We start from the raw sequence: 27,225 nt of genomic DNA, 5'->3' as shown, positions 1-27,225 counted from the left end.
TTTTTTGTTCAGTCCAGCACATATGAGAATTATATGACTATATAAGATTTCTGCTGGTGATGTCATACAGAGTTATAAAGAATGTGTTTGGAATATAGCCTTTGATCCTAATTATATTATGCTGCCATTTCAATGAAGGTGTAATGATATCAAATGATACCCAAAAACTGAGTGTCTGGACTACTATATATATATATATATATATTTTCTTGAGGTAATAAGAGTGATGCTCCCTTTCTTTTATCATTTATCTATGTGCACTTAATCTTTAATGTATTATCACAACTCCTTCCCAGTATATAAATGTATAATAAACATGTTTTTTTTTTTTTCTGTATGAATCTGTTATTTGCCTATAGTGGCAGTGTGTTTTAAGATTCCATGCATACCATGATCACAAGTTGTCGTCCTTGAGCACACACTCGTAGTCACTGCGCTATAAACCACACAAAACTTAAGGATTTCTCACTGACTCCTGTCAGCTTCATTGGCTAAATGAACGAGGTGTTGGGATGGATATGGCAGATGGCTAACTAACCCTTTCGTGTCTCTGACGCACTGCTTTGGTGGCGATGCTTTGCACTGGAGGTGTCCTGCATCATTCATCTGTTCAATCAAATCGTGAGTAGCATTACACAGCGTCATGTATCACCACATGTTTACTGAGATTGCTGACCTTGAAACGCGTTGCGGTGATAATAGTCGTAATAGCCTAATGGAGGTGTAGTTTAAAGAAATAGTCAAGATTCTATGTAAGGATAAAAAAGAACCGTTACGATATTGTTTTCATACGTTTCAGCAGAATCAGCTGTCAATAATCCGTGTTTCATACACTTAGTTGATCCATCATTTGTTGACATATTCCATGGATCAGTGCGTGAAGGTTTATGGGTGGGTAGTTACTGTTGAAAACGATGTGAAAACGGCATAAACATAGTAAAGGAACAATTAAGTCATCGACATGAAGATTTTGTGCTTTTTATAAAGAAAACACCTTGGTTTGCCAATATATATTCGCCTTAAAGACGATAGATTGCGATGTTTACATGCTCCAGTCGCCGTTACGCATTTCCTGGGTCTGAATGTCCCGGATGCATAGATGACATAATGCTGATTTTAAACTGAATCTGTGATGCTGATGTTGTAACAAAATATGCGTTTTAAGATTCATAGTAAGCCATCTGAAATGTTGTTATTGGTGCATAAAGTGGCAAAAAAAAAAAAAAACAACACTCTTAAAATGTCTATAAAAATGTATGTCTTTTTCACTAAAACAAAACAGCCTATCAAACCAAGTGGCATTGCAACAGTCAAGCTCTGGAAGTAAAATCCCCATTAATTTTCTCCATATTGGAAATTATATTGAAGACGGGCATAATGAGAGCTGCAAGGTTGTTAATCGATGGTATTGTTGAAGTCATCAGCTTGCATTATATCAATTTATTTTCTAAATAATCGTGTTCAACATTGAAGGCCCTGGGGAAAAACGGCATTACTCATGATTCTGCAGAGATTACCATCAGATAAAAAAATTGAGTGAATTCAAGATCTAGTGATCACAAATGGAAATCACTTAATGGAAGTGACCATCACTTGTTCCCTTTGCTAACGGACTTCTGTAAAGGGATTCAGTTATCCACTTTCGTTTGGAACATCCCTATAAATGGCATTCCTTCCCAAAGTGTCCTTCAAGAGTGCAAAAAAGCCATTTGGAATTCACCCTTAGAGTTAAATGAAGCACTGCAAATAACATACAGTAGACTCTGTTTTCCTATGCTCTTAAATTGATTAAATGTGTGTTGCAATTTTATATTTCTCCATAATTTTTTTATTCATTGACACTGCTTATTGTAGGAACCGGTTGTTTTTATCTTCATATGGGCACGTTTTATAATTACCTCAATAAATGTATCTGTGTTGATTTTTATGTCAAATACTTAAATTTCACCAGCTCAGTCAGTAAGAATTTCATAATCTGTAACCAATAAAATTTTATCAACATCAACAACAGCCATCTTTAAACTGCAAAGAAATGAAACTCCTGACATGGCATTTATGTTTACTTGTACAGGCTGCCAAATATGGCATACATGTATTTACACAACAATGTAAAAAGCCTACAGTATATACAAAGAATAAATACAATTTATAAAATTTATTAAAAAAATAAATAATTGAAGAAAGAACAGGAGTTCATTACAAGGCTACAATAGTATGACAAAAATTACATCATTGTTGATTATCACGCCGCCTTCACACTGGCAGTTGAAATCAGCTCCGTAATACACAATACTCCCCCAGTGGACGTCGTACTACACTGCTGAAAAGCTTCGGAAGCGAGTAGAACAAAAATGGCGGAGAGATTAGAACGATTGATATTGTCTGTATCTGAATGTGCATGTCAGGTCAGCTAAATGTGATATAGTGGTATATAGGGCTGCAACAACCCTGCACTCCAGCGAGAGAGACCGAGGGTGTCCGAGAGCGGGGGCCACGATATTTAATTATTCATTTTAATTGTATTAACTGCCCTTATAATGTTAGAAAATCATGAAAATAAAAAAATGACATGACAACTTATCGTTATATAATCATTATTTATTTTATTAAAAGTTATGAATTCAGGTTGGTTTATCAGTACCATAGCAATGCCAACTTCCGCTGGAATTGTCGGATAGGAACCGTCCGTAGCCTTTCGCAAGAGTTAAATTTTTTGAACGCATCCGGATTACCAACGGACATGATTTTTTTCGCACCGCACTCGTTTGGACCCGGTTCGTAGCCATTCGCATGCGGTCTGCGAATCTCCATAGGAAATGAATGACTTCCGGTCGTTTCGTAGCCGTATCGGAGCTGATTTCAACTGCCAGTGTGAAGGCGGCGTCACTCTGGATATAATCATAATAATGTGTGTTTGGGGGAATGGCTTATTCTGGCTACAAAGTCCAATTCTGACTACAAAGAGAAAACAAACTAAGAACTGGTCATGCATTTATTATTATTATTATTATTAATATTATTAATATGATTATTATTAATATTATTAATATTATTATTATTATTAATATTATTATTATTATTATTATTATTTTATATGCTTTAGAATATCCAGGAAAGTGAGCAATGATTATTTCCCATCATTGACTTCAGTCTAGCATGAGTAAGCACTCTCAAAATCGCAGAAGCTGCCTACAATTTGAAATTAATCTTATTTATGCACTTTGTTGTTTACAATGACAAAAAAAACTTAAAGAGTGCAGAATTTAGCCAGTTTAAGCATGCATTGATCATTTCTTAAAGGGGTTATAGGATGCCCATTTTCCACAAGTTGATATGATTCTTTAGGGTCTTAATGAAAAGTGTGTAACATACTTTGGTAAAAAATTATCAATGGTAGTAAAACAGAGCAAGCTGTTTTGTAGCATTTTCCTTTAAATGTTAATGAGCTCTGTTGACCCTGCCTGAGAGACTGTTTACTTTACATTATTACATCCAACACCTCAATCGCTTAGGTGTCATTCTTGTCTACATTTGCTTCATTGGTGAAACAATTGAGGACTGATGACAGCTCACTCAGGGCAGGTCTAAGGTAAGACACCAATCTAGTCTGTGCTGAAAAGCCACTGTCAATCAAACTATCATGGGAGGGTCCGGTCTCTGTGACATCACACAGACAGGCATCTGAGATCGGCTCATTTGAGAAAACTAGATTAAGAAAAAAAAAACACTGGGTGTTTGTTTTTATTATTAGAGGGTAGTTGTGTACACACACTGCCAACAAAAATTTCAGTTCAAACAACTTGTAAAAGTGAATGTAGCATCCGATGACCCATTTATGCATTCCGAAACTAGTTTGATGTTAAAACTGCAATAAATGTGTAAACATAAATCTGATGCAACGTGAGCAGATCTCTTTCACATTTCAGTTTAATCATTTCAGCCATTATAGATATATTCTAATTATGCAGTGGGGTTTTATTTATTTCACTTTAATTTCTGGCCCATTTTTGTCTTTTTGTCCAGTTTTCAAATACTTTTCTGCTTCAAATCAAAATGTAAAAAATTGTAATGTTGTGATTCACCTTACAGCTGTTTCGTTCATGGCTTGTAATTCTTTTTTTTAAAGGGACACTAAGTAGGAATTACTCCCATCTAGTGGTGAAATTGTATTTTGCATTCAAACTAATTTTGCTCTCCAGCGCCTCGCTTTTTCAAATGCGCGTTGCATCTACGGTAGGCGATATGTACCAAAAGGCTTTGACAGGATGTCTTCTAATAGCACTTCGTCGAGTTTTCCTTCAGGTGAACAGGTGTGTTATTTCAAACAAACAGCAACATGACCATAAACAAACGAATGTTACAGTATGAATTACTGACTGTGGAAAACATGAAATATTGTAATTAGTAGTTATGTCTAATTTATTCGTTATATTTTCTGAATTATATGCATTGTTAGATATAAAAAAAATATTATAATATAGATTGTAACACTGATTTACCTGTCGAGAAGAAAACTGGCCACTTCAGCGTCTCTTTTGAAATCTTTATCAAGCATTAGCTCTTTCCACCTAGAAAAAGCTTCCCCGACATTAACTCTTGTTTTCTGTAATCTACGGTCACGTTTCCTTTTACGTTCTATTTTTGACTGTTTTGGCGACGATGTTTTCTTCTCCTGTGGCGCTATGTATGGTCCATAATAAGAATGCAATCCAGACTTTTAAACTTGCCGGTGCAGTTTCAAGCGCCTCTCACTGCTCTGCACCTGCGTTTCAGGCTCTGACCGAAAACGCGCTGTGGAAACGCGTTGGCTTAGTACTTTTTGTCCCTCTCTGCTATTATAGTTTTGCAAGATGGCGGAAATACATGGAAGCCTCCGTCGACCTACCCGTCCCATGTATATAAAGATAATAAATTCTTCATTTACAAGGATTCGTTTAAACATTGGCATAGGTATTTGTACACCATTGAGGGCATATTTATGAATAAAAATATTGATTTTAGATAATAAAATACCTAAAAAGTTACTTATTGTCCCTTTAAAAAGATAAATAAAAGTAAAAAAAAAAAAAAAAAAAAACTTTGGGAAATATGAATGTGAAAAATACTTCTGGAACCAAAGCTGCTGAAAAAGTTGGCAAAAACTCTTTATTAGACAAGTAAAAATAAAGGCTGGGGCTTTATTTTTGACGCATCTCCTCGCTAACTCTAGCTCACATCAGACTGGCGGTTGGAGGGGAATGGTTAATGGAAATTAGTGTGCTTCCACTTTTAATTAATTGTTTGGCCTAAGTAAAGGAAATGTTTACTTTGTATTGACATACTAACAATTTTAACTTAATTGTAAACAGGTGCTGTAACCCGCCAACATCTAGGAGCCTTCCATGGATAGATCCACATTTACCCAACAGGTGGAGAGCGTTGAGCGTAATGTAGCATTTTTGCAACAGGAACACCGCATCCTCCTTAGCGGTCTACGGCTAGAGATCCGCAACCTGAAGAAACGGTGCAATGGTCTGTCACTCATCCTCATTCCACAGATTCTCCATTCTGAACTCAAATATAGAAATACCTAATACAGGACTTTGCACTTAATTAACTATGATTTCATAAGAAAGCAAAGTTTTGTCAATGAAACAGTCTATATTAAGTTAAAACAGGTCAAGCAGATTTTATTTGTATAGTGATTTTCACATAATTTTATAGCTGTTTTACATAGAATATTTACCTTATCACCTAAAAATGAGAGTCCTTTTTACTTACCCTAATTTTGTTCCAAAGCTTACTACATTACATTTTGTAGAATGCTGATTTTGTTCATTCATTAGGACAGAAGGGAAAATGTAAGGTATGCTTAACTCAGACCCTGCATTTCAAATTAAAACCTCTTCCTCCATCAAACTGACTAAAACAGTGGTCTGTGAAGTTAAGAAGAAAAAATTAAGATACATTTTTCTGCACAGTCAAAGCTAATATACTATATATATTAATAAAATATGCTGAAATATAAAATTTTTAGTGCAATGACTATGTAAAAACCAGTTATTTAATTTGGGGAATTTAATATTGTTTTGTTAGTTTTTTGTATGTATAGAAAATATATACCTGCATTTATGTATTATAGGAAGCGGTCCCTTGTAACAGGATTGTCACATTTGGTGGTCCTTAGCATCAGAAACCCTTGGCCTAAAAGATACTTTCATGGCACTTTCATGTCTGTTAAATCCTCTCTGTGTGCATAACATTACAGAGCTGAGTTGTGAACTAAGTGAAAGAGCACCAGTAAAAAGCCGAGAAGGTAAGTATCAGATTTCACAAGATTCCAGTCTTTCCCACATGTTCCCTCAACTACATGTTTTTACAGATATCGAACTAGAGGAAGAGCTTCTGCAGGCACGATTACTAGAGACAGAGCAGCATCTGGCTGAGGAGGAAAGCACCCTGGTGGAGCTGCGGTCGGAGCTACGGAAAAAGGGGGCACTTGCGAGCGCACTGCAGGTTCGACTTCGAGATGAAGAGCGGCGATTCCTGGAGGAGCTAAAACGACGCAGTCATAAGATTACAACATTGAGTCGTGATCTCCGCAAGCAGACTGACCTGGCCGCTCAGCTCTCCTTCCAACTGCATTCGGCACAGTTTCGATTGTATCACCAGACAGAAGACTACGAGGAAGAGGATGAAGAAGAAGAGGATGAAGGAGGCACCATGCAGGTAGGAGGCACTACGGCTGGATTTACTCATAACCTGGGGTATGAATCAGACTTATTCTTTTACCCTTCCACAGGAATCAGAATGGACTGCAAATTCTCCATGGACATCTCCAGTATTGGCGGAAAGTCCACGTCAAAGCCGAGCTTCAGGAAGGGTGCGGAGATCAGAAAGAGTGAGGGAATGCGTGCCCCGCGAAAGGGTGCTTGGGCCCGAAGAGGCACGCCCCATGCCTGATCCCGCTCTTTTCCTTTATCCTTTCAGACATAGGCTCCTCCCCTTGCACAGGTCACTTGGAGGTCACTGGAGAGAAGGTGGCCTTTCAAGGATGCCAGAAGCTCGAATAGGTAGATTCAGAGACCGACCACTGAGGGAGGACATTGGACCAGAAACAACTGAGTTATAAAGGGCAACAGTGCCCTTTATTCAATGGCCTTGGTTCTGGAGGGATTTTTCCCATTCATTTTTCCTATAGAGTTTTTTTTTAAAGGTGCTGTATGCAATTTTTTTTTCACTGTACTGAAGCATAAAAATACTATAATATGTTTGCAGGTATGTAGGAAACACGCTACGTTCACATGCTTATTCCTCAAAAAAACAAAGTGACAGCCAGTTATTCTGCTTTGAAATGTGTGTTCCTTGTCTGAATGTCTGTTTTTTTTTTTTTTTGGTCTGTGTGATTCCGCCCACTGCTAATTTACCCAATAGTATTTCGACACAACTTGGTTGCCAGTTAACGGAAAACTTCTCAGTACTGCAGGCATGGAAGCGAGCAAACAAACTGGATCAGAGATCGCAGATTCCACCCTACCAAAAAAGCCTTGGCATTCAAGCCTTGGTTCTCAATCTGGCAACCTGCAATCTTTTGAATTTGGATCGCAGTACCCATGTCAACTGCTAGATATCAATATCACATACTGCACCTTTAAAAGGTGAATCGCAAACATTACAAAATGTTTGATTTTAAGTAAAGAGTGTTTGAAAATCAGATGAACACAATGATACAAAAGTGAAAGAAATGTATTCTAATGAGGCATTGCAAATGTCATAACCAAAAAAAATATCTCTGCATCATTCACTGTATATCTTGGGAGTGGACTTTGGATTGGTGTACTCTGATTTTCTAAATATTTACTGAATGTAGTTTTTTACCAGGAATTAAAAAAAATTATAAAAACAAACAAAAACAAGTTTACATAATGTGGGCTGGTGGCTTCAACAAAAATATATACAATCGATTAGCAAACTCATAGTTTAAAGTAGGTCTGTCTTTAAAGGTTTATATGTTATTGTTGAAAATCCATTGCCCTATGGAGAAAGTGAATGGGATTTTGACTTCCAGAACCTGATTGTTGCATTCTAGAAACTTCCTAGCAAAGTTGTAAGGAAAGTTACAGAGTAACTCTCGAGTTACAGAGCACCTGAAACCTACATTGTGATGTCCATTTTTGAAATCTGTCTTTGTTGAATCCAGAAGACTCTATAACCGAGTTTTCACTTTCCATGCAGTCATCATTTGTGTCAATGAAGTGAATTACTCTTATCACATTAGACACACTTTAGAAGAACAGCAAGGGCAGATGCAGGTAAACAGGTGTATTATATTGTTTTTGTGTTTTTGGTTTCTCTGTCTCTATTAGAAAAGAGCTTTATGATGTGTTGAATATATATGAAGTGAAACTTGGTTTATTTATTAAATATTACAAAAATGGTTTATATTTGTTGTTGTTGTTCTGTTATTCACTTATTTATTATATTTATAAAGTTCCTTGAAAGTATGTTCACTGATGAGGACTAGGACAAAGGAGGCTAAAAAACTGAAAATTAAAAAAAGATAATACACTGTATAAATGTATCATTGAATCTTCAATTTCAATGTATCAATGAATTTATATAAAAGTTTTGTTTAACTTTTGTTTCTTATGAAGTCTGACATGGTACTTTCTGTGGATCATGCACTGTGTTGTGTTGACAACTTGTACAAGCTAATCTGTTTTACTTGTGCATTACATACCATTACATGGTACATGTATAATACTGAGTTAACAAATTAACAGACAGTTACCAGAAATGAACCCAAAACGTCAGAAGTGTACGTCGGATGTCTTTTATGACTGGTTCCAAAATGTTCTGGAACGTTCCAGAAAGCACTAGAATAAAATAAAAGAAAAATGTTATATAAACTTGCAGAATGTTGATCATGGCAAAATATCTTAAAAAAAAAACTTATCTGATGATTTTGTTCTTAACCAATGCTTAATAATTAATTAAGTTCTCAACTTGACCAAACTGTTTACCAAATACTGATTTTACATAAAAAATAAATGGTACAGTAATAATTAAGATAAAATATACTTTTCCATTCTTTGGAATTCATATGTTAATACGTTTATATTTATTTTGGTTCCCATACAAATTAATTTCATAAGATATCAATAATAAACGGCCGTTTTGTCATTCGAATCCAAAAGGACAGTTTAGCGACCGTTAGTAGCTTACGCGCATGCGCAGAGAATAAAGGTGAGCTTCTGGGAGAAGAAAACAAGGAGAAGATCGATAAGCTTACAACAAAAATAATGCGTACTACTTCTGCTCGTTTAGTATTCTTACGGTTCTCTGTTCCACCCACTTCTCCGACTATTGTAGCTTTTCCAAACAGGTCCTACATTCCGCCGGTGAGTGCTGCAGCACGACCGCTCGAGTCAGCAGCTGATTCAGAGCAAACAGAAGAGAGGTGCATCCGCGAGCGATCATATAGAAGACTCCTGAACGAATGTGTGATCTGGCATGGATTCAAGAAGGCATGTCATGTGCTTTTTTGTTCATTGAAACTGAAGAAATGAGTTGCGATTTCTCTGGAAGAGGAATGGGATGCGGGGAACTCCACCTCGACGCCTCCCACCGGGAATAGAAATGTATGAGACACAGGATGAAGGGCAGAGGAAAAGACACTATACTGTAGAATTGTGCTGCGTCTTATGGAGAGAGGGACATCTCTGCTTGGGACAGGCTATTCTGCTTGCCTGTGATTCTGTAGAGATTTATGGGGCAGATGGACAGCGGGGACATTTATGAAGGAATATAACTGTGAGAAGATGCTTGCATGTTTAATATTACTTATTAATCTGTTAGTTTCAATTACATAGTAAAACAAATATGTATTTTTAACCAGCCATTTTATTTTAATCAAGTCTATGCAATGTTTCTGATCTTCTGCTGTTAACTTTTTTAGGTAAATTTTTTTTTTATAGGAGATACTATCACCCAGGATGTCAATTCATCTATGCATAAATGATCCTTTCAACAATTTCTTGCATGCAAAACAGAATTGAATGTCTTTACTGTATTTGCTGTCTAGAACATGTTTAAGCTATTGCAGAGTTGCCAGATGCCAGGCTTGGTAATTGGGTATGTCAGCTGTCTGTCAGGCTTCTCTTAAAGATTTACCAACAAAGCAAGGTTTTTCTAGCAGCCAAGGTCATTTTAAAACCAAATGAGCTCTTATTAGCTGACTCACAGTTTCTTGGGCTGCAAAATTACAGTTCTTTTGCTCTTGTGTACACAAGTGGACAATATGGGGAACATACTTTACTGTTGCCGTAAGGTTTCCGAGTTTGTTAATGCCAAGGGAGTTGGGAACCGGACCGAGGAACAGTCTCTGCTGCTATCCCAAGAGAATAGTGATATAGAAAGTCTTTCTCCTTCAAGAAGCTCAGCTGACCTTCTGGCCTCTCCCGTTCTGGACCAAGATCATCTCCTGTTCCCAGACATCATACTTAGCAGCAACCTTCGGGTCAGAGGGGACTCGATTCAGCCTTTGGAGCTCTTGTTGGCAACGAGGAGGGAATGTCAGGATGTCAGTAGGGACGAAGGAGTTTATGAAAGCAATCTACGAAATGGAGGAGAGAGAAATAGAGAGCTGGTGGAGCCGCCAAGCACAAACATTACAGGCATAAATCAGTTATGCTCAACAGAGGATGAATGGCCCCTTCTGTCATCCCTGTATCAGATACCTGCTGCTCAAAAACAAATATGCACTCATGGACTAGAAGCAGACACTTGTAAACATCATGGGATGGGACTATTTGCAGATATTACGGTAAGTCAAAATTCTTTTTCTGGTCATGGTAGCATTCCTGTGCTTGCTGCATCTTCACTGGATGCCTCACAAAGTGACATTGACGTCAGTCAGAGAGAAGATGGTTGGACTCAAACAGAGCAGTTCACTGAACGGGAAGAACCTGAGGAGCAATCAAGAGTAAATGTAATACACACCGAAAAGAAAAAAGACCAGAAACTACTGAATGAACCAAACAGTGCACCTCTTGATGCGATGAAGACGCAACCTGTGAATGCCATTACAAGTGAATGTCCTTTGCTTCAGAAGATGCAAAGGGAAGCACAAACCTTGGAACTCATAGCACAACCAGATGTCTTTGAAGACTCTCAAAGACCAGACCCAGAGCAAGATGCACAGAAGTATGAGACACTAGAGATGGAAATTATAAAGAGAGAGCAAACTGATGAGAATGCTACTAGAACTGCAGAGCATCTACTTTGTATGGAGAAGAAAATATCTCTTGTAGAACAACCAGAGATTACAGACATGAGCTCTGGGCTGATGGAGGAAGAGTTAGGGGAGACTGAGCAAAGCCTGTCACAGATGGACCAGGACTTGAAGTGGAAAAAGAAGGAAGTGGAACAGATGCAGTGGGACCTGGAAGCGCTAAAGCGGAGCACAGGGTTATCACTGCAGGATTCTGAGCAGACAACCCTCGCTGTGACACAGGTAGAGCAAAGAAAGGATCAGACTGAACGCTTCACACTTTTTGTGGTTGATAAACTGTTCCTGGCCACTCCGAATATTTCAGGTGTGTATTCTTTCTAGGGGTGCACAGTATATAGGAATAAAACCTTTTATTATGAGTATTGGAAATATTGGGTATTTAATTGTGCATGCTCATTTCCCCTATTTTTTAATTAAGATTTCTTTAATGCTCACTTAAGATTAATCTTTAATAACATTTGTAATTAACTGAGTATTAATATTAATTGAATAACAATGTAATCATTAGCAAATCCCCTAATAAAAATAGGTTTTCATTCTGTACAATATGGTGTTGTTATGCCAGCATTTAAAACAGTTCATTTTAGTGTTTAATATTTTAATTATTTTGTTGTTGTTTTTAGAAACAAATGGCATATCATTTTATTATTTGTCAGCCATAACCAGAAAATAATTATAGGCTTAACAATAATTATAAACAAATCAAATCTAAACAAATGTATAACAGGTCTTTTAGGTATGTTTATAGAAGTGCTTGTAAAAATGTGTGAATGTTTCAAGGTAGGCCTTAGTTCATCCCAAACCTTTCGTAACTCTTTTTTTAATCTACTTGTGATTTGTATTCTTCTGTTTTCCAAAATACAAGCACCCAGTGCCGAAACCATGTCTAGTGGCCATGTGCTAGACAGCCCAGCAGACAACTTGACTGAACAAGTAGAGGGTGACAGCAGAAAACAAGAGCTTCCTGCTGTTCCGGACATGGACCCATCTGAGGATACAGGGTTCACGGTGAAGATCCAGGCTCCTGGAACAGAACCCACTGACTTCCAGGTAAAGACTTCAAACGAAGCTGCTTTCTACTGTATGTGTAGATATAAGCTGATATTTATCTGTCTATATGTCTGTCTGTTTATATTGGGCTCAAGGTGTCACCTTTAGCGATGGTGCAGGAAATAAAGCAAGTGTTGATGGACCGGGAGGAGACCTGTTGTCGGACCTGCTTCTCCCTGCAGCTCAATGGAGTAACTCTTGACAACTTTACCCACCTTAGATCTATACCAGGTCTTCAGGAGGGCTCCATTCTGAGGGTTGTGGAGGGTAAGGCTGTAAAAATGTACCTGATTAAGGGCCAAATTTCCTAATCAGTGTAAATTAGCAACTGGTAATGGTTATGTCAAGTGCAAAATGAGTTAAGACACTCATTTTTTTTTTGGGGGGGGGGGGGGTCACCAATATTCTTCAAGATATCCTCTTTTGTGTTCATCAGATGAAAGCATTTGCAACAAGTGGAGAGTGAAAAAAATCAAGTCAGAATTTGCATTTTTAGGTGAACTATCCCTTTAAATACTCTCCGCCCACACATTCTTTTGTGTGAAAGGGAATTTCTACAAATGCATACATATACTAAGGTCAGCCACAAAAATAAACCTTTCATCACTAAATTCTGGCAATAGTTTTTAAATGCCAAAAGAGGTTTTGCATTGGTGCAAACTTGACAGTTTGGCCCCAAATCAGATTCACATTATCATAGTTGACCAAGTAAGCTATAACTAAGCTAAAACATCCCCTAAAAGTAAAATGGTTGAATTTTAAATTTTAGGCATGCATACAATTAGCACCATTAACTGCCTAAAATTTCTGTTCTTGCTCCCCCTTTAAATATGACCAAGAGCCTTACACTTTTCGAGAAGTGCGTATCCATTTACGCCACATCAGAGACCTTTTAAAGAGCCTGGATCTTACTGATGGTTATAATGGAGTGGAGGGCAGCTCACCGTCCTTTCTCAGCTGTGTCACAGAAGAATGTCTGGAAGGTAAGATACCTGTCTTAGGATAAATAGATACTTAGAAGTTTGGTAAAAAAAAATAACCTTATACAGTAGATCTAAATACCAGACCTATAAATGAATAACCGGATTTTATAAAATATTGGTGCATGTTGCCTCGCGGAACTGCGGATGAACTGATGATGGCACAGTTTGATCTTAAGGTGACCAATCAGCAGAAAGGGCCGTTTAATTCCCGTCCACGTGTAGAAATTGAATATTCAAGCTGTTTATACATTTTTCTACCCCTGAACAAAAAAAGGGAAATTTTAGCTGAATTCTTGTTTTCTTCTTTCAATATTAAATAAAAAAATGAGTGAACGAATGTTAAATGGATTCAAGTCAGTATGCAATACAAGTATGGTGGCTTAATACAATTTTACTTCATTTAATTCCCAGAGAACAGCAAACCTAAGCGAAAAGGTGAAGGGTTGAAGCAGATGAGCTGCAGCCCTCCAGATCACATCCTTCCAGGTTCTAAGGAGCGTCTGCTGGTTCCCCTACTACCTCATACAAATTCTGGGAAGGTAAGAATTCAATGATCTGTGAATGTAATGGCAGTAAAGTTGTGCTAGACAGTCTTTATTTCTGGGTTAAGGATGATAATATGTAGTTGTTCATCTTTTAAACAGTCCTCAGGGTGCTTGAAGGTTCTGACCATGAGTAGCTGGAATCCTCCTCCTGGAAACAGAAAGATGCACGGAGACCTCATGTATCTTAATGTGGTCACCATGGAGGACAGACATTTCAGTATAACAGCATCAAGTCGCGGGTTCTACGTAAATCAGTGAGTTACTGAGTACAGTTCTCTTCTAAATTGTCCTTTCCCTCAAAAAGGCAAATAGAAATTTATTTAAAAAATCTGGTTCACTTAGGTCTACGACTTCAAGTTTTAACCCAAAACCAGCCAATCCTAGTGTCCTCAGTCACGCTCTGCTGGATCTCCTGGGTCATATCAGTCCAGTTTTTAAGAAGAACTTCAGTGCCTTGCTGAAAAGGAGGTATGCCAGTTCTCAAAAGGAGTAAAAGAGGACCTAAAAACTAATCTAAAGCATGGGTACTGCGCCTATATTTTACTCAATTAAAAGACAATTTCTGGCAAAACATTCTACAGTGATACTTATGTATTAAAGTACTTAACATTGTGAAATATTTTAGATTTTTGTTGCCGTTTAAATACAATACAATATCAACAATAAAATATGTAATACAAAAAAATAACATAACATTTTCAGCTAAAAAATGAATGAATGATAATCATAGTAAAAAAAATAAACAAATACATTTTTGATAACAGTACTGAGCCTGTAGAGGAAAATGTGCAATGTTAAGATGCAAAAAATCATAATGTTCCTGTCCGAAATGTATTCATATGAATTTATTTATATAGGAAATGTTTAAGTCTTGTTGCCCTGAAAAATATGTACTGGTCTGAATAAAATTATAGTTGTACAAATCTAACTTCTGTCTTATTTTAGAGGGTCCACACACCCCTTTGAAAGGATTGCTACACCTTTCCAGGTGTTCAGCTGGACTGCTCCAGCACTTGACCATACAATGGACTGCGTTCGAGCAGAAGATGTCATCTCCTTCCGCCTGGGTTATGAAGAACATGTGCCTGCTCTGGTAAACATGTTGAAAGTCAGCACACAAGCCAGTTACATGAATAGATTTTAATCAATTCCTCTGTGTTGAACAAAGGCCCGGGACTGGAATGAAGAACTTCAGACCACAAGAGAGCTTCCAAAGAAAACCGTGACTGATCGTCTGATGAGGGACCGAGCTGTTTTTAAGGTATCTTTATCACCAATCATCAGGGACATAAATTCTTACAGCATTCCATCCCAGAATCCCATTTTACAGTAGGGGAGAACAATAAACATAACATTTCTCAATAGCAATTTCTGAAAGGGACACAAATAATACAGCTAAAACTGTACTTGTTAGGATAAGTGTACGCAGAGGAAAGTCTCACTACTTTTACTGTAGCAGGGAGACCGTGCCATATTAGACAACTTCATGCTGTTGTGATCACACCGCGATAACGCTTGTGTGTTGTAGGCATTACCATCCATCAAGCAGGTAACGTTATTATAGCTAAAATAGCAGACTCATCAAAAAATGCATTGGCACCATTTGTATTAAAGAGAAAATAATCACTTCATCCAATGTATAAGTGAATAAAATAGCCTTGACAGCCGAGTTTCACAACTACTGATTTTTTTTCTCACTAATCGGACTGTAGGTGATGCAGGGTTGCCAGGTTTTCACCAAAATAAAATGCACAAATGCTACTCATCCCAATCAAGATTCCAGGAGCTAAATATCACGTTAGGGGCGCCGCTAAAATGAAAAACAACCAAAAGTAGCAAGGCTACTGTTAAAGTAGCCCAATACCGCCAGAAAACCACAGACATGGCAAAACTGATTGATGTAAGAGAGGAAAGCAGGCATTTGGACCAAAGTATGTGAGGCAAGGAAGGGGGAGGCTCAATTTTTTTTTTTACTCAAAACGCATTTTTGCCCCATTTGCATGGTTGTTTTACTACTTACAAAGTTATTTAAAGTATAAAACATTGTTATTTATAATACACAGAATGGTTTTTAATCATATTTCTAGGGGGGGCAACCCTCAGGTAGGGGTGGTCCTGTCCCTCCCAACCCCCCGGGATTTCTGCCTGTCATATGTGTTCAATAGGGTGGCCTTTATTTTTGGACTTTTGAAATCTTCTGCTTTCAGTCTCCCAGTCAACTCTGCTTAATAAGAAATTGAGACAAAGCTAATTTTGCTGGGATTGGACTATGTTTGAGGTGTGCTGTGGGCAGCCATTTGCTCCAGCACCAAGGGCACCTCAGTTGTGTTATTGAAGGTGGAAGACAGTGCTGGTCATTCACTAACCCCACCTGCAATCCCTGCTAGGGCTTAGACTTGAACCCATGACCTTCAGGTTACAAGTCTGACGCTCTAACCTTTAGGCCACAACTGCCCCTCATCTCTGAAATCAGAAACAGTCAACATTTTATCAGTGAACAAAAACTTTAGCTTTAACCAATCAGCTCTTGAAGTACCTGTTCATAAAAATATACTTTTGCTGAGCACACCCTAAATGACAAAATAGCTGGATGGAATTTGCATACAACACTTAATTCTAGTGGAGAAACAAATGAGGGGCTGAGAGTTTAACATTTCATGCATAATCTGGGTATCCTGGCTCAACATAACATAAATTGTTTTGGTGTAGTTTCTCAAAATATGTCCTACTGAAGGCATTTTTTACTACCTCTGGAAGTGGTTCAATGTGGACAAACTCGAAACGTTTTAGACCGTTTACACCTGTATTTAACGTTGTCCATTTGTGATCGAATCATTGAAAACCAGGTGTAAACAGGCCCTTAGAAAACTAACCAACACAGCACAACCCAAAAACCCAGAACCCAGTGTTGTTAGTCTTAAAATGTTAAATTACATTGGCGCCAATAGCTTCATGTGTCCCGAGTTCGAATGCCAGCTCATTGACCTAGGAACAAACACTAGGAAGTTAAAGAGCCAGTAAGATGAAAATTCTAAGCTTCCTATCACTGTTTATGAGTCCTGTACAATAGGTTTAAATCCATCCAAGGTTAAAAAACATTGTTATTTTGTCAAAATATCATTTTAAAATTACCTCAATTCTCAGAGATCCCCAAACGGTTCACGCAAAGCTGTTCAAAAGATTCAGTTTCTTTAAACCCCACCTTTCGGTAGCATACTGTGTTCTGATTGGTCACAACGTCATGGTAAACAATGCGTTAGCATCTTTTTGGGGTGAATTATGTCTTATTCCTCTCATCGCGAAGCAAACAGTAAAATAAAAAACTTGAGCAGTCTCGCTGCTTTTTCTTCTGTGGGGGTGTATTCAAGCCGATCGCTTCAGTTTGAATCTGAAAAGCGCATTCAGCGCGGGGGCGTGGTCACATTAGATATAATGAAGGTAGACGTGAAAAACGGACATCGCGTTGTTTTCATATGGATTACTTTATCACAGAATATCTGTTAGCAGCACTTGTTACACTTCATTTTAATGACGTGTTTGTAAACGAAGATCAGTGCAGACAAAGGCTGCAGACAGCACACATACTGATAAGACGCTCGGGAGAAAACAAACACATAACTTCATAATCATACTTCGCATTGTGATTCGGAGATGCCCGTTGGTCTAAATAAAGTTGGTAATGAACCCTCTTTTATGGCCAAACGCTTTGAAAATCCCACCTTGAACTCACCGAGATTAGAAAAGCAGTCATCAGTGAAATGTTGTGAACACAACAAAAAGGATTTGTTGTACTGCTCTGGTATTGTGGTAAAAATGAATTTTAGCCATTGGTTCTTCTGATCTTCATTCTTTGGCAGTGAAAATAAAACAAACTTGCCTTTACAATTAAAAACACACTGTCTCCTCGACATGACGCTATCACACCAACCAGAGCGTCTGTGTGGGGGGGGTGGGGGTGGGGGGGGCAGGTCAGAGTTCCGTTTCTCCCAAGACGGTAGGCGGAGATTATTATGCAAAGTGCTCCTAGTGACGTACATAGAGATGGGCAAAAGATTTGAAATCTATAACGATTCGTTTCAGCGATTCAGAGTCGACTCCTTACTTTAGAAGCCAATAACTTTATAAATCGTGTACTTTTTGGTTTAATTACTTTGCACATTGTTTACACTGATGGACAGCTACATCATACACTGTAATACAGGTAATTTTTGATTTCCCATCTGTGTGGCTCTTTAAGAGTGTTCTGCCAAAAACCAAATCTGATATCTGAAAAACCTAAACTGTGTTGTCTGTTCTTGATGTCTGTTTAGGCTGTATCTTAACCAAGTAGACCAATAATTACCACATTTTACTGACTTTACAGGCTAACAGTGATTTTGTGAGCACTGCCACTCGGGGAGCCATGGCAGTGGTAGATGGTAACGTGATGCCTATCAACCCTAGTGAAGAACCACGACAACAAATGTTCATCTGGAGCAACATTTTCTTCAGTTTAGGCTTCGATGTGCGGGACCAGTATAGAGATCTGGGAGGTGAGGCTGCGGCCCATGCCGCCCCTCTTCTTGACCTGAATGGTGTGAGAGCTTATTGGGCAGTGGATCAGGAAGGCCTCTTCCTGATTGGAACTGTAGTGATCGATTACAGCGGCTACCGCGTCACTGCCCAAACTATCGTGCCGGGAATCCTTGAGCGTCACCAGGAACAGAGTGTCGTCTACGGCTCCATTGACTTTGGCAAGACTGTTGTGTCTGATGACAGGTAGAAGGATCGTTTTTATTTTAACAATGTGTTAGAAATTACATAAACAATTAATATGTATATGTAACCACGTTTTTATACTCTGTGAAGGTATCTAGAGCTGCTTGACAAACCCAGTAAAAAGCTGAGAGTGCAGCGCCACCTAGTGCTAAACAAAGATGATACAGCAGTAGAGTTGTGCTCCTCGGTGGAGCACAAGGGCATTGTGGGTAATGACGGACGGCGTTACATCCTGGATCTACTCTTTACCTTCCCGCCCGACCTCAACTTTCTTCCTGTAGAAGGAGAGGATTTGGATCCTGTGTGTCCACATCTAGGCTTTCCAAAGTTACATCCTCATCGCCTGGTCTGCCTGAGACAGGAACTCATTGACGCCTTCGTGGAGCAGAGGTGATTCTGTTCACCTGTCTTATGATCAATATATGGGTGAATCTCAGAAAACATGTCAGGAATGTCATATTTTACTCTAAAATCAAAAACAAAACAAACAAAAACATACAGAAAATGAAGCCTATTTTAATATTATATATACATGCACAAAATTACTAGTATTGAACACGTCACCATTTTTCTCAGGGAATATATTTCTAAAGGTGCTATCAATAACAACCCAAGTAATCCATACATACAAAGAGAACAAAACAAATATGTTCAGAAAAAATGTATGTGTGATAAAATTGAACAACAAAGGGAAAACGTACTGAACACATGAAGAAAGGGAGGTGCAAAAAGGCACCGGCTGAAACCGATCAGTAACAAGAAAACAATCCTGCTCCAGTCAGTGGAAATTAATATTAGCTGGTTCAGTACCAGGAGGATAAAGATGAATTCTAAGAAATATTTGCTTAATTGTCATGAAAACAGTGTCAAGATGCAAAATCTTTGATTTTCTTTAGGCCATTTTTTTTTTTCATTTTGTAGTTAAATATGATTTGTAACAGGTTTTGTGAGATTCACTCACACAATTATTCTAATGGTACTACATTTATTAAATTAAATTAAATTAAATTAAATTAAATTAAATTAAATTAAATTAAATTAAATTAAATTAAATTAAATTAAATTAAATTAAATTAAATTAAATTAAATTAAATTCATTTAGCAGACACTTTTACCCAAAGCAACTTACAGTGCATTTAGGCTAACAATTTTTACCTATCATTTATCATTTTAATTTATCATTACTACATTTATAGAATGATTTCAGTGCTTTTATTATAATTCATTGTAAAAAGCAAACAAATCTTTTACAAATAAATCAAATGCACAGAATAAAAAAAAAAAAAAACCTTATATCATGGTGCAGATATTAACCTGATGTGAGTTTTTGAGCTAAACGGTCTTTTTATATGTGTGTCTATGTCATAAGATACCAGGTATTCATGGAGAATATCTCCAAAAGTACTGAGCATGACAGAGAAATCGCCAAAGCCGTTGGTACATCTGCGATAAAGAGTGATCCAATTACTACACCTCAGCTTCCCTCAACTACTGTCACACCCCAAGACCAGGACACAGAGCACCATTCCCTAAAAAATGTGCCAGTGAATAACATCCAGCAAGGGTCTTCAATAAAGCATGTCTTTTCCTCCCTCGGGGATGCTTTTGACATACACTTCAATCCTAACGTCTTTTGTGCAGGTGCGCTGTTAGCTTTTTTGACCAGCAGACAATATTAGAAATATGTGTGTGGCTTAATATGAACATTACTAATATTTTCATTCATTTAACAGGTGTACGTTTTCCCAAGGAAAGTACTGAAGATATCCAGAAACAGAAACAGCAGTTAAAGGAAGCAGCAGTGTTTCTAATTTCCAATCAAATCCCTGCATTTGTAAGTTGCTTTTTTATAATGATTGAACTTATTAAACAGATAGTCGCCGATGTCTGTCCTTCTGTAACCCCTCACATCTTGTGTCTCTGTAGATGAAGAGTTGCCTTGCACATACATCAATGCCTACAGATGGTGTCACACTAACAGAGGCTCTCCATCAGCACGGCATCAACATCAGATACCTGGGAACTGTGCTGGAGTATACTGAGAAGATACCCCAGAAGGAAAGACTTGATCATGTCTATGTGAGTGTGTATTTCACTCATGCATTCAATCAGTTCAGTCAATTCTGAATGCAACGTACACATCTGTAAACTACCATTTGAAATGACAGATAATTAGAGATAATAATAATAAGTAAATTACATATTCATTTACACATTTACATGGAGCAAACAAAAGCTATTCATCAAGCAGCTAACAATATTCAACTATATATATATGAGTGTGTGTGTGTGTGTGTGTGTGTGTGTGTGTGTATATATATATATATATATATATATATATATATATATATATATATATATATATATATATATATATATATATATAAATATATACACACATATAAATATATATATATATACTTAAAGGGGACCTTGAGTATGATTTTACTTTTTTTAATTGGGTCTTTTAAACTATTTTAATAATTCAAGTATTTATATATGTTTTAAATGTATTATACTATGATATAATAAATACATATTATATATATATATATATATATATATATATATATAAAATATTTGTTTGAATTAAAATAATACTACTATTATTAAATGTAATAATAGATTATAAGAATTACAAATATCATAACAATTTAATCTTAATGAAAGTTAAGGACTAACTCATTTTACTCTAAAGAGAAGAACTATTAACATCAAAAGAAAAATATGTGCATCTAATCTGAAAAAGTAAAAACATTTTAACCTTTTTCAGAGAATTGCACTCTGTGAGCTGATCACCAGATGTGCGAAACATCTGTTTAAGACGTATCTTTTGGTGAGTGTCCAGAAATCGCTTATGGTGGGGATATCACTAATATAATGTGGTACATTATGATACCCTTGCCAAAAATCCTTTATCTCTGCCCAAGGCTGTCGAACCATCTGCCTTGTCCGCCTCCGTCAGCCATTTCCTCAACTGCTTCCTCGGCTCCTTCGCTGACGCTGGAGTCATTCAGCAGAACGACAAGTTAGCTTCTAGACGCAGGAGTCGGAGAAGGCGGAGCCGTGCGTCTGTGGGTGGTGCTGTGACCTCCTGGTCCTACCTCACTCCGACTGACCTTTGGGGGGCCATCAGAGCCGAGGCTCAGGAGTACTTCCATTACAGCCTGCCCTGGTGAGTGTCCTGTCCTCTGCACACAAATAGATGCTGTGCTGTGATTTGATACGAGGGCGATCTCATCTCTTTCTGGCAGTGGAAGCATCGAGGAAGCCGTGGACAAATGCAGGCTGCAGAGGATCACCCTGCTCAGAGAAATCGCCATCAAAACTGGCTTTCAGGTATATCAGTTTGTAATAACTGTCTCTGTGCATCTCCTTAACTCTGATAGCTATTCATCTCCATCTCTCCTTCAGATTCTTTTAAGAGAATACCAGTTTGATTCTGAGGACAAAACTGTATTCACTGAAGACGACATCCTTAACATTTTCCCGGTAGTAAAGCACATCAGCCCTAGGTCCAGTGATGCGCTTTATCTCCTGCGCTGTGGTCAGTCTAGAGTACAGCAAGGTGAGTGAACCAATAATCTAAACTTAATCAGACTCAAATATTTTATATTTATTTTATTTATAACATTTCATTTTATTTAAGTGGCAACAATTATTAGAATGTAACAACAAAATTAAAAAAAGTATTTATTAATTATAAATAAAAATAATTAAAGGGGGGGTGAAATGCTATTTCATGCATACTGAGTTTTTTTACACTGTTAAAGAGTTGGATTCCCATGCTAAACATGGACAAAGTTTCAAAAATTAAGTTGTACGTTTGAAGGAGTATTTTTGTTCCAAAAAAACCTCTTCCGGTTTGTCACAAGTTTCGGAAAGTTTTTTTCGAGTATGGCTCTGTGTGACGTTAGATGGAGCGGAATTTCCTCATATGGGTCCTAAGGCACTTCTGCCGGAAGAGCGCGCGCTCCCGTAGAGCAGAGCACTGAGAGGCTGAGCACAGCCTGATCAGAGCGAGAGCGTCACGAAAAGTCACAGAAGTGTGTTTTTGGTTGCCAGGGTAAGACAACCCTGCACAGATTACCAAAAGAGAAACAGCATTAAGGGACCAGTGGATGGAGTTTATTTTTACAGAGCATCAACGGAGTTGTGCAAGTGTTTTTGTTTGTTCCCTGCATTTCGGATTGCACATTGTTTATTTCTTAAGGATAATGCAGTCCCAACTAAAAAGAGTCACGATCGTGTGTTGGAACCACATGCGGTGAGTAAAACTGCTTCAAATATCTCTGTGTTGTTAACTTAGCTATCGGCGTGTAAGCACATCAAGTAAACAACATGCGATGTTGTCATCAAACTGCACTTTCCACATGTACAGCTTAAAAAAATAAAAAAAAAAGACGAGTGGAACTTAGTCATTTTCCAAAACCGCTAAGCAAATATATACAGTTTCAGTACATACCACATAGCATACCGCCTTTGCTGATGCTGCTCTTGTTAAATTTCAGCCTCTGGATCTGTGTCACAGCTTCCACATGCTCTCAACTCAAAAGCCTACTGGCGCTCGTGATTCTTTAGCTCTGCCACACGTCACGCCTCTAGGCGCTCGTGTTTTTCCGGGAAAGACTTTTTAGAGTTATGAAGGATGCAGTACTACTTTATAGGTACTCAAGATTAACAGGATATTGAGTGAAAACTAGCATTTCACCCCCCCCCCCCTTAACATTATTTTAGCTCAATAAGATTACAAGTGAATAAAAATAAAAAACAGAAAGTGCATTTATATGCATATTTATATGAATATAGACTAGCGTTCAGAGGTTTGAAGTTGTTTATTTGTTTGTTAATCTATTTTATGTCTTTGTAAGAAGTCTCTTACTCCCACCAAGGCTGTGTTTATTTGATCTTGTGAAATATTATTACAAATATTATTTTCTATTTTAAGATATTTTAATTTGATCCTGTGAGGGCAAACACGAATGTCAGCAGCCATTATTCTAGTCTTCAGTGTCACTGATCTTTTAAAAATTATTTTTAAAAGCTAATTGCAAGAAACATTTATTATCAAAGCTGAATCATTTATGCTGCTTATAATTTCTATGAATACTGATAATTATTATTTTTTTTTAATCAAAAGTACACCATTTATTTGGAATGGAAATCTTTTGTAACATTGTAAATGTCTTTACTGTCACTTTCAATCAATGTAATGCTTCCTAAATAATTATTTGTTTCAAAATATAAAAACATTTACAGACCCCAAACCTTTGAATAGTGGTGCATATCAAGACAAAAACAACAATAAAACAATCTCTAATTTTGAAATTCATTTGTGCATGTCTAGGTTGTCTGAAAGAGGGCTGTGAGTTAATAAACCAGGCTCTGGGGCTCTTCACCAACGTCTACGGAGCTCTGCATCAGGATGTCTGCATATGTCTGCGGTTACTGGGACGCATACACTACATCCTCGGAGACTACTCTGAGGTATCACATGTTCCAAAATGACAGATGAGCCAAAATAAATCATTTGAAAATGACATTTTGAAACAAACGTTGAATTTCTGCTGTCAGGCCCTCAGTCACCAGCAGAGGGCTGTGCTGATCAGTGAGAGAGTTCTGGGACTTGAGCATCCCAACACTATACAGGAATACGTAAGTAAAATTCTGTTTATTCAACTAAGTGTAACTCTGGTTTACTGTAGTATCATAGAGTTGTTTCCCCTTTGTGTAGAAGCACCTTGGTCTGTATTGCTTTGCTGGGGGCCAGTCAGTGACAGCTCTGCGATTACTGTACCGCGCTCGCTACCTGATGCTCCTGGTGTGTGGAGACGACCACCCCGAGATGGCGTTACTGGATGTGAGTTGTGATGATAGCAATGTGATGACAATAAATAACATGGACATTGAACTTCAAATAGTGGCACGCAATGTGACAGGATATATATTTTTTGTTTTGTTTTGTTTTGTTTTGTTTTGTTTTGTTTTGCTTTGTTCAGTTTAGTTTAGTTTTATTTAGTTTTGCTTTGCTTTAGTTTAGTTTAGTTTAGTTTTTTGGTTAGTTTAGTTTAGTTTAGTTTAGTTTAGTTTAGTTTAGTTTAGTTTAGTTTAGTTTAGTTTTGCTTTGCTTTGCTTTGCTTTGTTTTGTTTTGTTGTTCTGGTATATTTTCACATGCAGGTATTAAGAGATTTTTATTGTTTTATGTATTTAAGTTAAGTATTTTTAATGTTTTTGAAAGAAGACTCAAATGTTCACCAAAGGCTGCATTAATTTGATTAAAAATATAGTAATTACAAGTATTGAAATATTGTGAAATGTAACAATTTAAATTTGTTTTGCTTTAAAAACAATTTAAAATAACTGTTTTCTATTTAAATATATTTTATAATGAGTTTGAAAAAATATATATAAATTTTATTCATTAATGAGGCATTAAATTGGACTGACAGTAAAGACATTTATAATGTAAAAGAATATTTCTGTTTCAAAAAAATTATATAATTGAGAATTTTATTTTCATCTGTCAAAACAGAAAAATCACTGTTCTCATCATGGAAATTAATAAATGTTTCTCAATCGCCAAATCAGTATATTTAAAATGATTTCTGAAGGATCACGTGACACTGAAGACTGGAGTAAAGATGCCAAATAAATTACATTTGTAATATATTCAAATAGAAAACTTGAAATAGTAATAATATTTCACAATATTTTTGTTTATTATCAAATGAATACAGGCTTGGTGATCATAAAAGACAGACATCCTTCAAGAACATTCTTTTAAATCTTACTGACCCCAAATGATTGAACAGTAATACTTTGGTTCATACATTCATATAAATTTCTATCTCAAATGTCCATGGTATTTGCGTCTCCCATAATCTCGATAAGTAATACTCATACAAATATCTGCAAATCTTTGATATTTAAGTATTGAATACACCAAACCAAATTAAAACACTTTTATCTGAAACATATTCTGCATTCATCTCCTGTACAGAGTAAGATAGGTCTTGTGCTTCATAGTATGATGGCCTGTGACCTTTCCCTCAAATTCCTCGAGGACGCCCTTGTCCTGACCTCCAAATACCAGGGACCCTCATCTCTCAAACTGGCACAAAGGTGAAGACTCAGCAGCAACACATACACATATAGCACTCTAAAATAAATTCTGGACATGACCAAAAAAATCATGTATCATCCATCTTTACAGTCATCACTTGTTGGCAAAGGTGCATGAAAGTAAAGGAGATTTCCGTGCTGCACTGACGCATGAAAAAGAGCGTTATGGCATATACAGGAAGCAGGTGAATAATTACAGTTCCAAAAAGGATAAGCAGATTTGTTCTAGTCTAAAATCTAAAATCTAGATATTCATAAATGCTGTTTTAATAGGTCGGAGAAGCACACGAGAAGACCCAAGAAAGTTCAGAGTACCTAAAGCATCTGACACATCAAGCAGTGATTCTACAGAAAACGATGAACTGGATCTACAAAACTGGCTCAGACACCAATATTCCCCCTTTCAATGTTAGTGCTGTACATGTGTCTTAGCTGATGCATGGTATAATAATGATTTAATGAATTAATAACGCTTCATCCTCATATAGCTGAACTCTCCAAGTCGTGTGTGGATAATGGAGCAGCTAAATCTCATCACTGGGATTGTCCTCATTCCTCTTAGGTAAGAGAGATCTGAGGCTTACTTTGTGTTATATGAACTTCATATATTATGATGGTCACTTTAAAATATTGTAAAACTGTCCTTGCATTTCTTTCATTCTCTCATGCATCCACTTTTTTCTACCTTGAAGTAACAGAGACCTTGAGAAACTCAGGACTGATGCTCAGAAAACATCTCAGCTCACACGAAATGATGTTCAGTCCGTGGAGGATCTGCAGGGGGCCGTTTGAGGAGCACGACACATCACAAGCTATTACTCAACAGAACTAGAAGACTGCACTTTAAATAAAGTGAACAAACAGATGAGCCCCTAAATGAACAGGGTTCTTCTTGGGGTTTTAAACATAATAACATGAAGATAAAAATGTAAAAGTGTAAATGAACTCTTGCAAAAAAAAAAAAAAAAAAAAATATATATATATATATATATATATATATATATATATATATATATATATATGTATATGTAATATTAGCACTCCCTTTAAAAGCATGAGCTTATCTAGGCAAATTTGCACATTTGTAAACAGGACTGTCTGGTCATTTATGTCCTCTTTGTACATTGTTGTATGATGACTGCACTGTATATGTATAAGAGCCACTGAGCAGTGAAAGAGGGCCAATGCATGCACTTCATACTTGACTGACTTCAGCTTGATTTCAAGGAATGTATGTATGACAAGAAATATTGTTATTGCATTGTGATAAAGTGCTACAAATAAAGAAATTTAAATGGATTGCTATTTTAGTATTATTTATATAGTTTTTAATTAATATTTTGAATTTGCTTTTATTTTTAAATTTGCAGTTTTCATTTTTTTTATATTACTTCTTTCAGTTTTAACTAATTATAAGTTACTTATTTATTTAATTTCAGTGATTCGAATTAAACTTATTTCAGTTAGCTCCCAAAGCTGCATTTCTTATTTTTG

General features: G+C 37.0%; 2 protein-coding genes and 1 long non-coding RNA gene across 8 annotated transcripts; 2 read left to right on the top strand and 1 right to left on the bottom strand.

Annotated features, from left to right (window-relative positions):
* The first annotated feature begins 366 nt into the window (after positions 1–366).
* ccdc92bb (coiled-coil domain containing 92Bb) lies at positions 367–8,418 on the top strand. 3 transcript variants are annotated; one of them, XM_026195377.1, is made up of 5 exons: positions 369–621; positions 5,349–5,511; positions 6,248–6,295; positions 6,362–6,708; positions 6,782–8,418. In XM_026195377.1, exons 2-5 carry the CDS (start codon positions 5,382–5,384, stop codon positions 7,109–7,111), a joined length of 855 nt encoding a protein of 284 aa, XP_026051162.1. In that variant the 5' UTR covers positions 369–621; positions 5,349–5,381; the 3' UTR covers positions 7,112–8,418. The 3 variants fall into 3 exon arrangements, with proteins under 3 accessions (XP_026051160.1, XP_026051162.1, XP_026051161.1); XM_026195375.1 differs by having other exon boundaries at positions 367–621; positions 6,248–6,708; XM_026195376.1 differs by lacking the exon at positions 369–621 and having other exon boundaries at positions 5,042–5,511; positions 6,248–6,708.
* Positions 7,360–9,430, bottom strand: LOC113038151 (uncharacterized). The gene is made up of 2 exons (XR_003274734.1): positions 9,316–9,430; positions 7,360–8,855 (listed from the first exon to the last, which is right to left on the bottom strand). It is a non-coding gene; the product is annotated as an uncharacterized LOC113038151 (long non-coding RNA).
* On the top strand, positions 9,056–26,677 carry cluhb (clustered mitochondria (cluA/CLU1) homolog b). Of its 4 annotated transcripts, none has more exons than XM_026195372.1 (26): positions 9,056–11,576; positions 12,138–12,322; positions 12,418–12,589; positions 13,162–13,305; positions 13,717–13,844; positions 13,950–14,104; positions 14,193–14,318; positions 14,796–14,943; positions 15,019–15,111; positions 18,214–18,608; positions 18,699–18,998; positions 19,978–20,249; positions 20,342–20,442; positions 20,535–20,687; positions 21,382–21,444; positions 21,539–21,783; positions 21,863–21,947; positions 22,023–22,176; positions 23,956–24,095; positions 24,183–24,263; positions 24,343–24,468; positions 25,610–25,731; positions 25,823–25,916; positions 26,005–26,139; positions 26,220–26,293; positions 26,430–26,677. In XM_026195372.1, exons 1-26 carry the CDS (start codon positions 10,280–10,282, stop codon positions 26,521–26,523), a joined length of 5,082 nt encoding a protein of 1,693 aa, XP_026051157.1. In that variant the 5' UTR covers positions 9,056–10,279; the 3' UTR covers positions 26,524–26,677. The 4 variants fall into 4 exon arrangements, with proteins under 4 accessions (XP_026051157.1, XP_026051156.1, XP_026051158.1 ...); XM_026195371.1 differs by having other exon boundaries at positions 9,057–11,576; positions 26,424–26,677; XM_026195373.1 differs by having other exon boundaries at positions 9,064–9,792; positions 26,424–26,677.
* Positions 26,678–27,225: the final 548 nt, after the last annotated feature.

This window comes from Carassius auratus, chromosome 21, assembly GCF_003368295.1.
Source record: "Carassius auratus strain Wakin chromosome 21, ASM336829v1, whole genome shotgun sequence".
In the NCBI taxonomy this organism is placed as follows: Eukaryota; Metazoa; Chordata; class Actinopteri; order Cypriniformes; family Cyprinidae; genus Carassius; species Carassius auratus.
This window is presented reverse-complemented; position numbering and strand designations above follow the sequence as displayed.

What these genes read in the sequence shown, in the direction of transcription:
- cluhb (XM_026195371.1), top strand. Translation starts at nt 10,280, where the DNA reads ATGGGGAACATACTTTACTGTTGCCGTAAGGTTTCCGAGTTTGTTAAT. An exon ending in TCCTAACGTCTTTTGTGCAG is followed by an intron (nt 20,250 to 20,341) that starts GTGCGCTGTTAG and finishes TTCATTTAACAG; the next exon opens with GTGTACGTTTTCCCAAGGAA. An exon ending in ATTGTCCTCATTCCTCTTAG is followed by an intron (nt 26,294 to 26,423) that starts GTAAGAGAGATC and finishes TCTACCTTGAAG; the next exon opens with TAACAGAGACCTTGAGAAAC.
- ccdc92bb (XM_026195375.1), top strand. Translation starts at nt 5,382, where the DNA reads ATGGATAGATCCACATTTACCCAACAGGTGGAGAGCGTTGAGCGTAAT. An exon ending in CCTGAAGAAACGGTGCAATG is followed by an intron (nt 5,512 to 6,247) that starts GTCTGTCACTCA and finishes ATAACATTACAG; the next exon opens with AGCTGAGTTGTGAACTAAGT. An exon ending in ATGAAGGAGGCACCATGCAG is followed by an intron (nt 6,709 to 6,781) that starts GTAGGAGGCACT and finishes ACCCTTCCACAG; the next exon opens with GAATCAGAATGGACTGCAAA.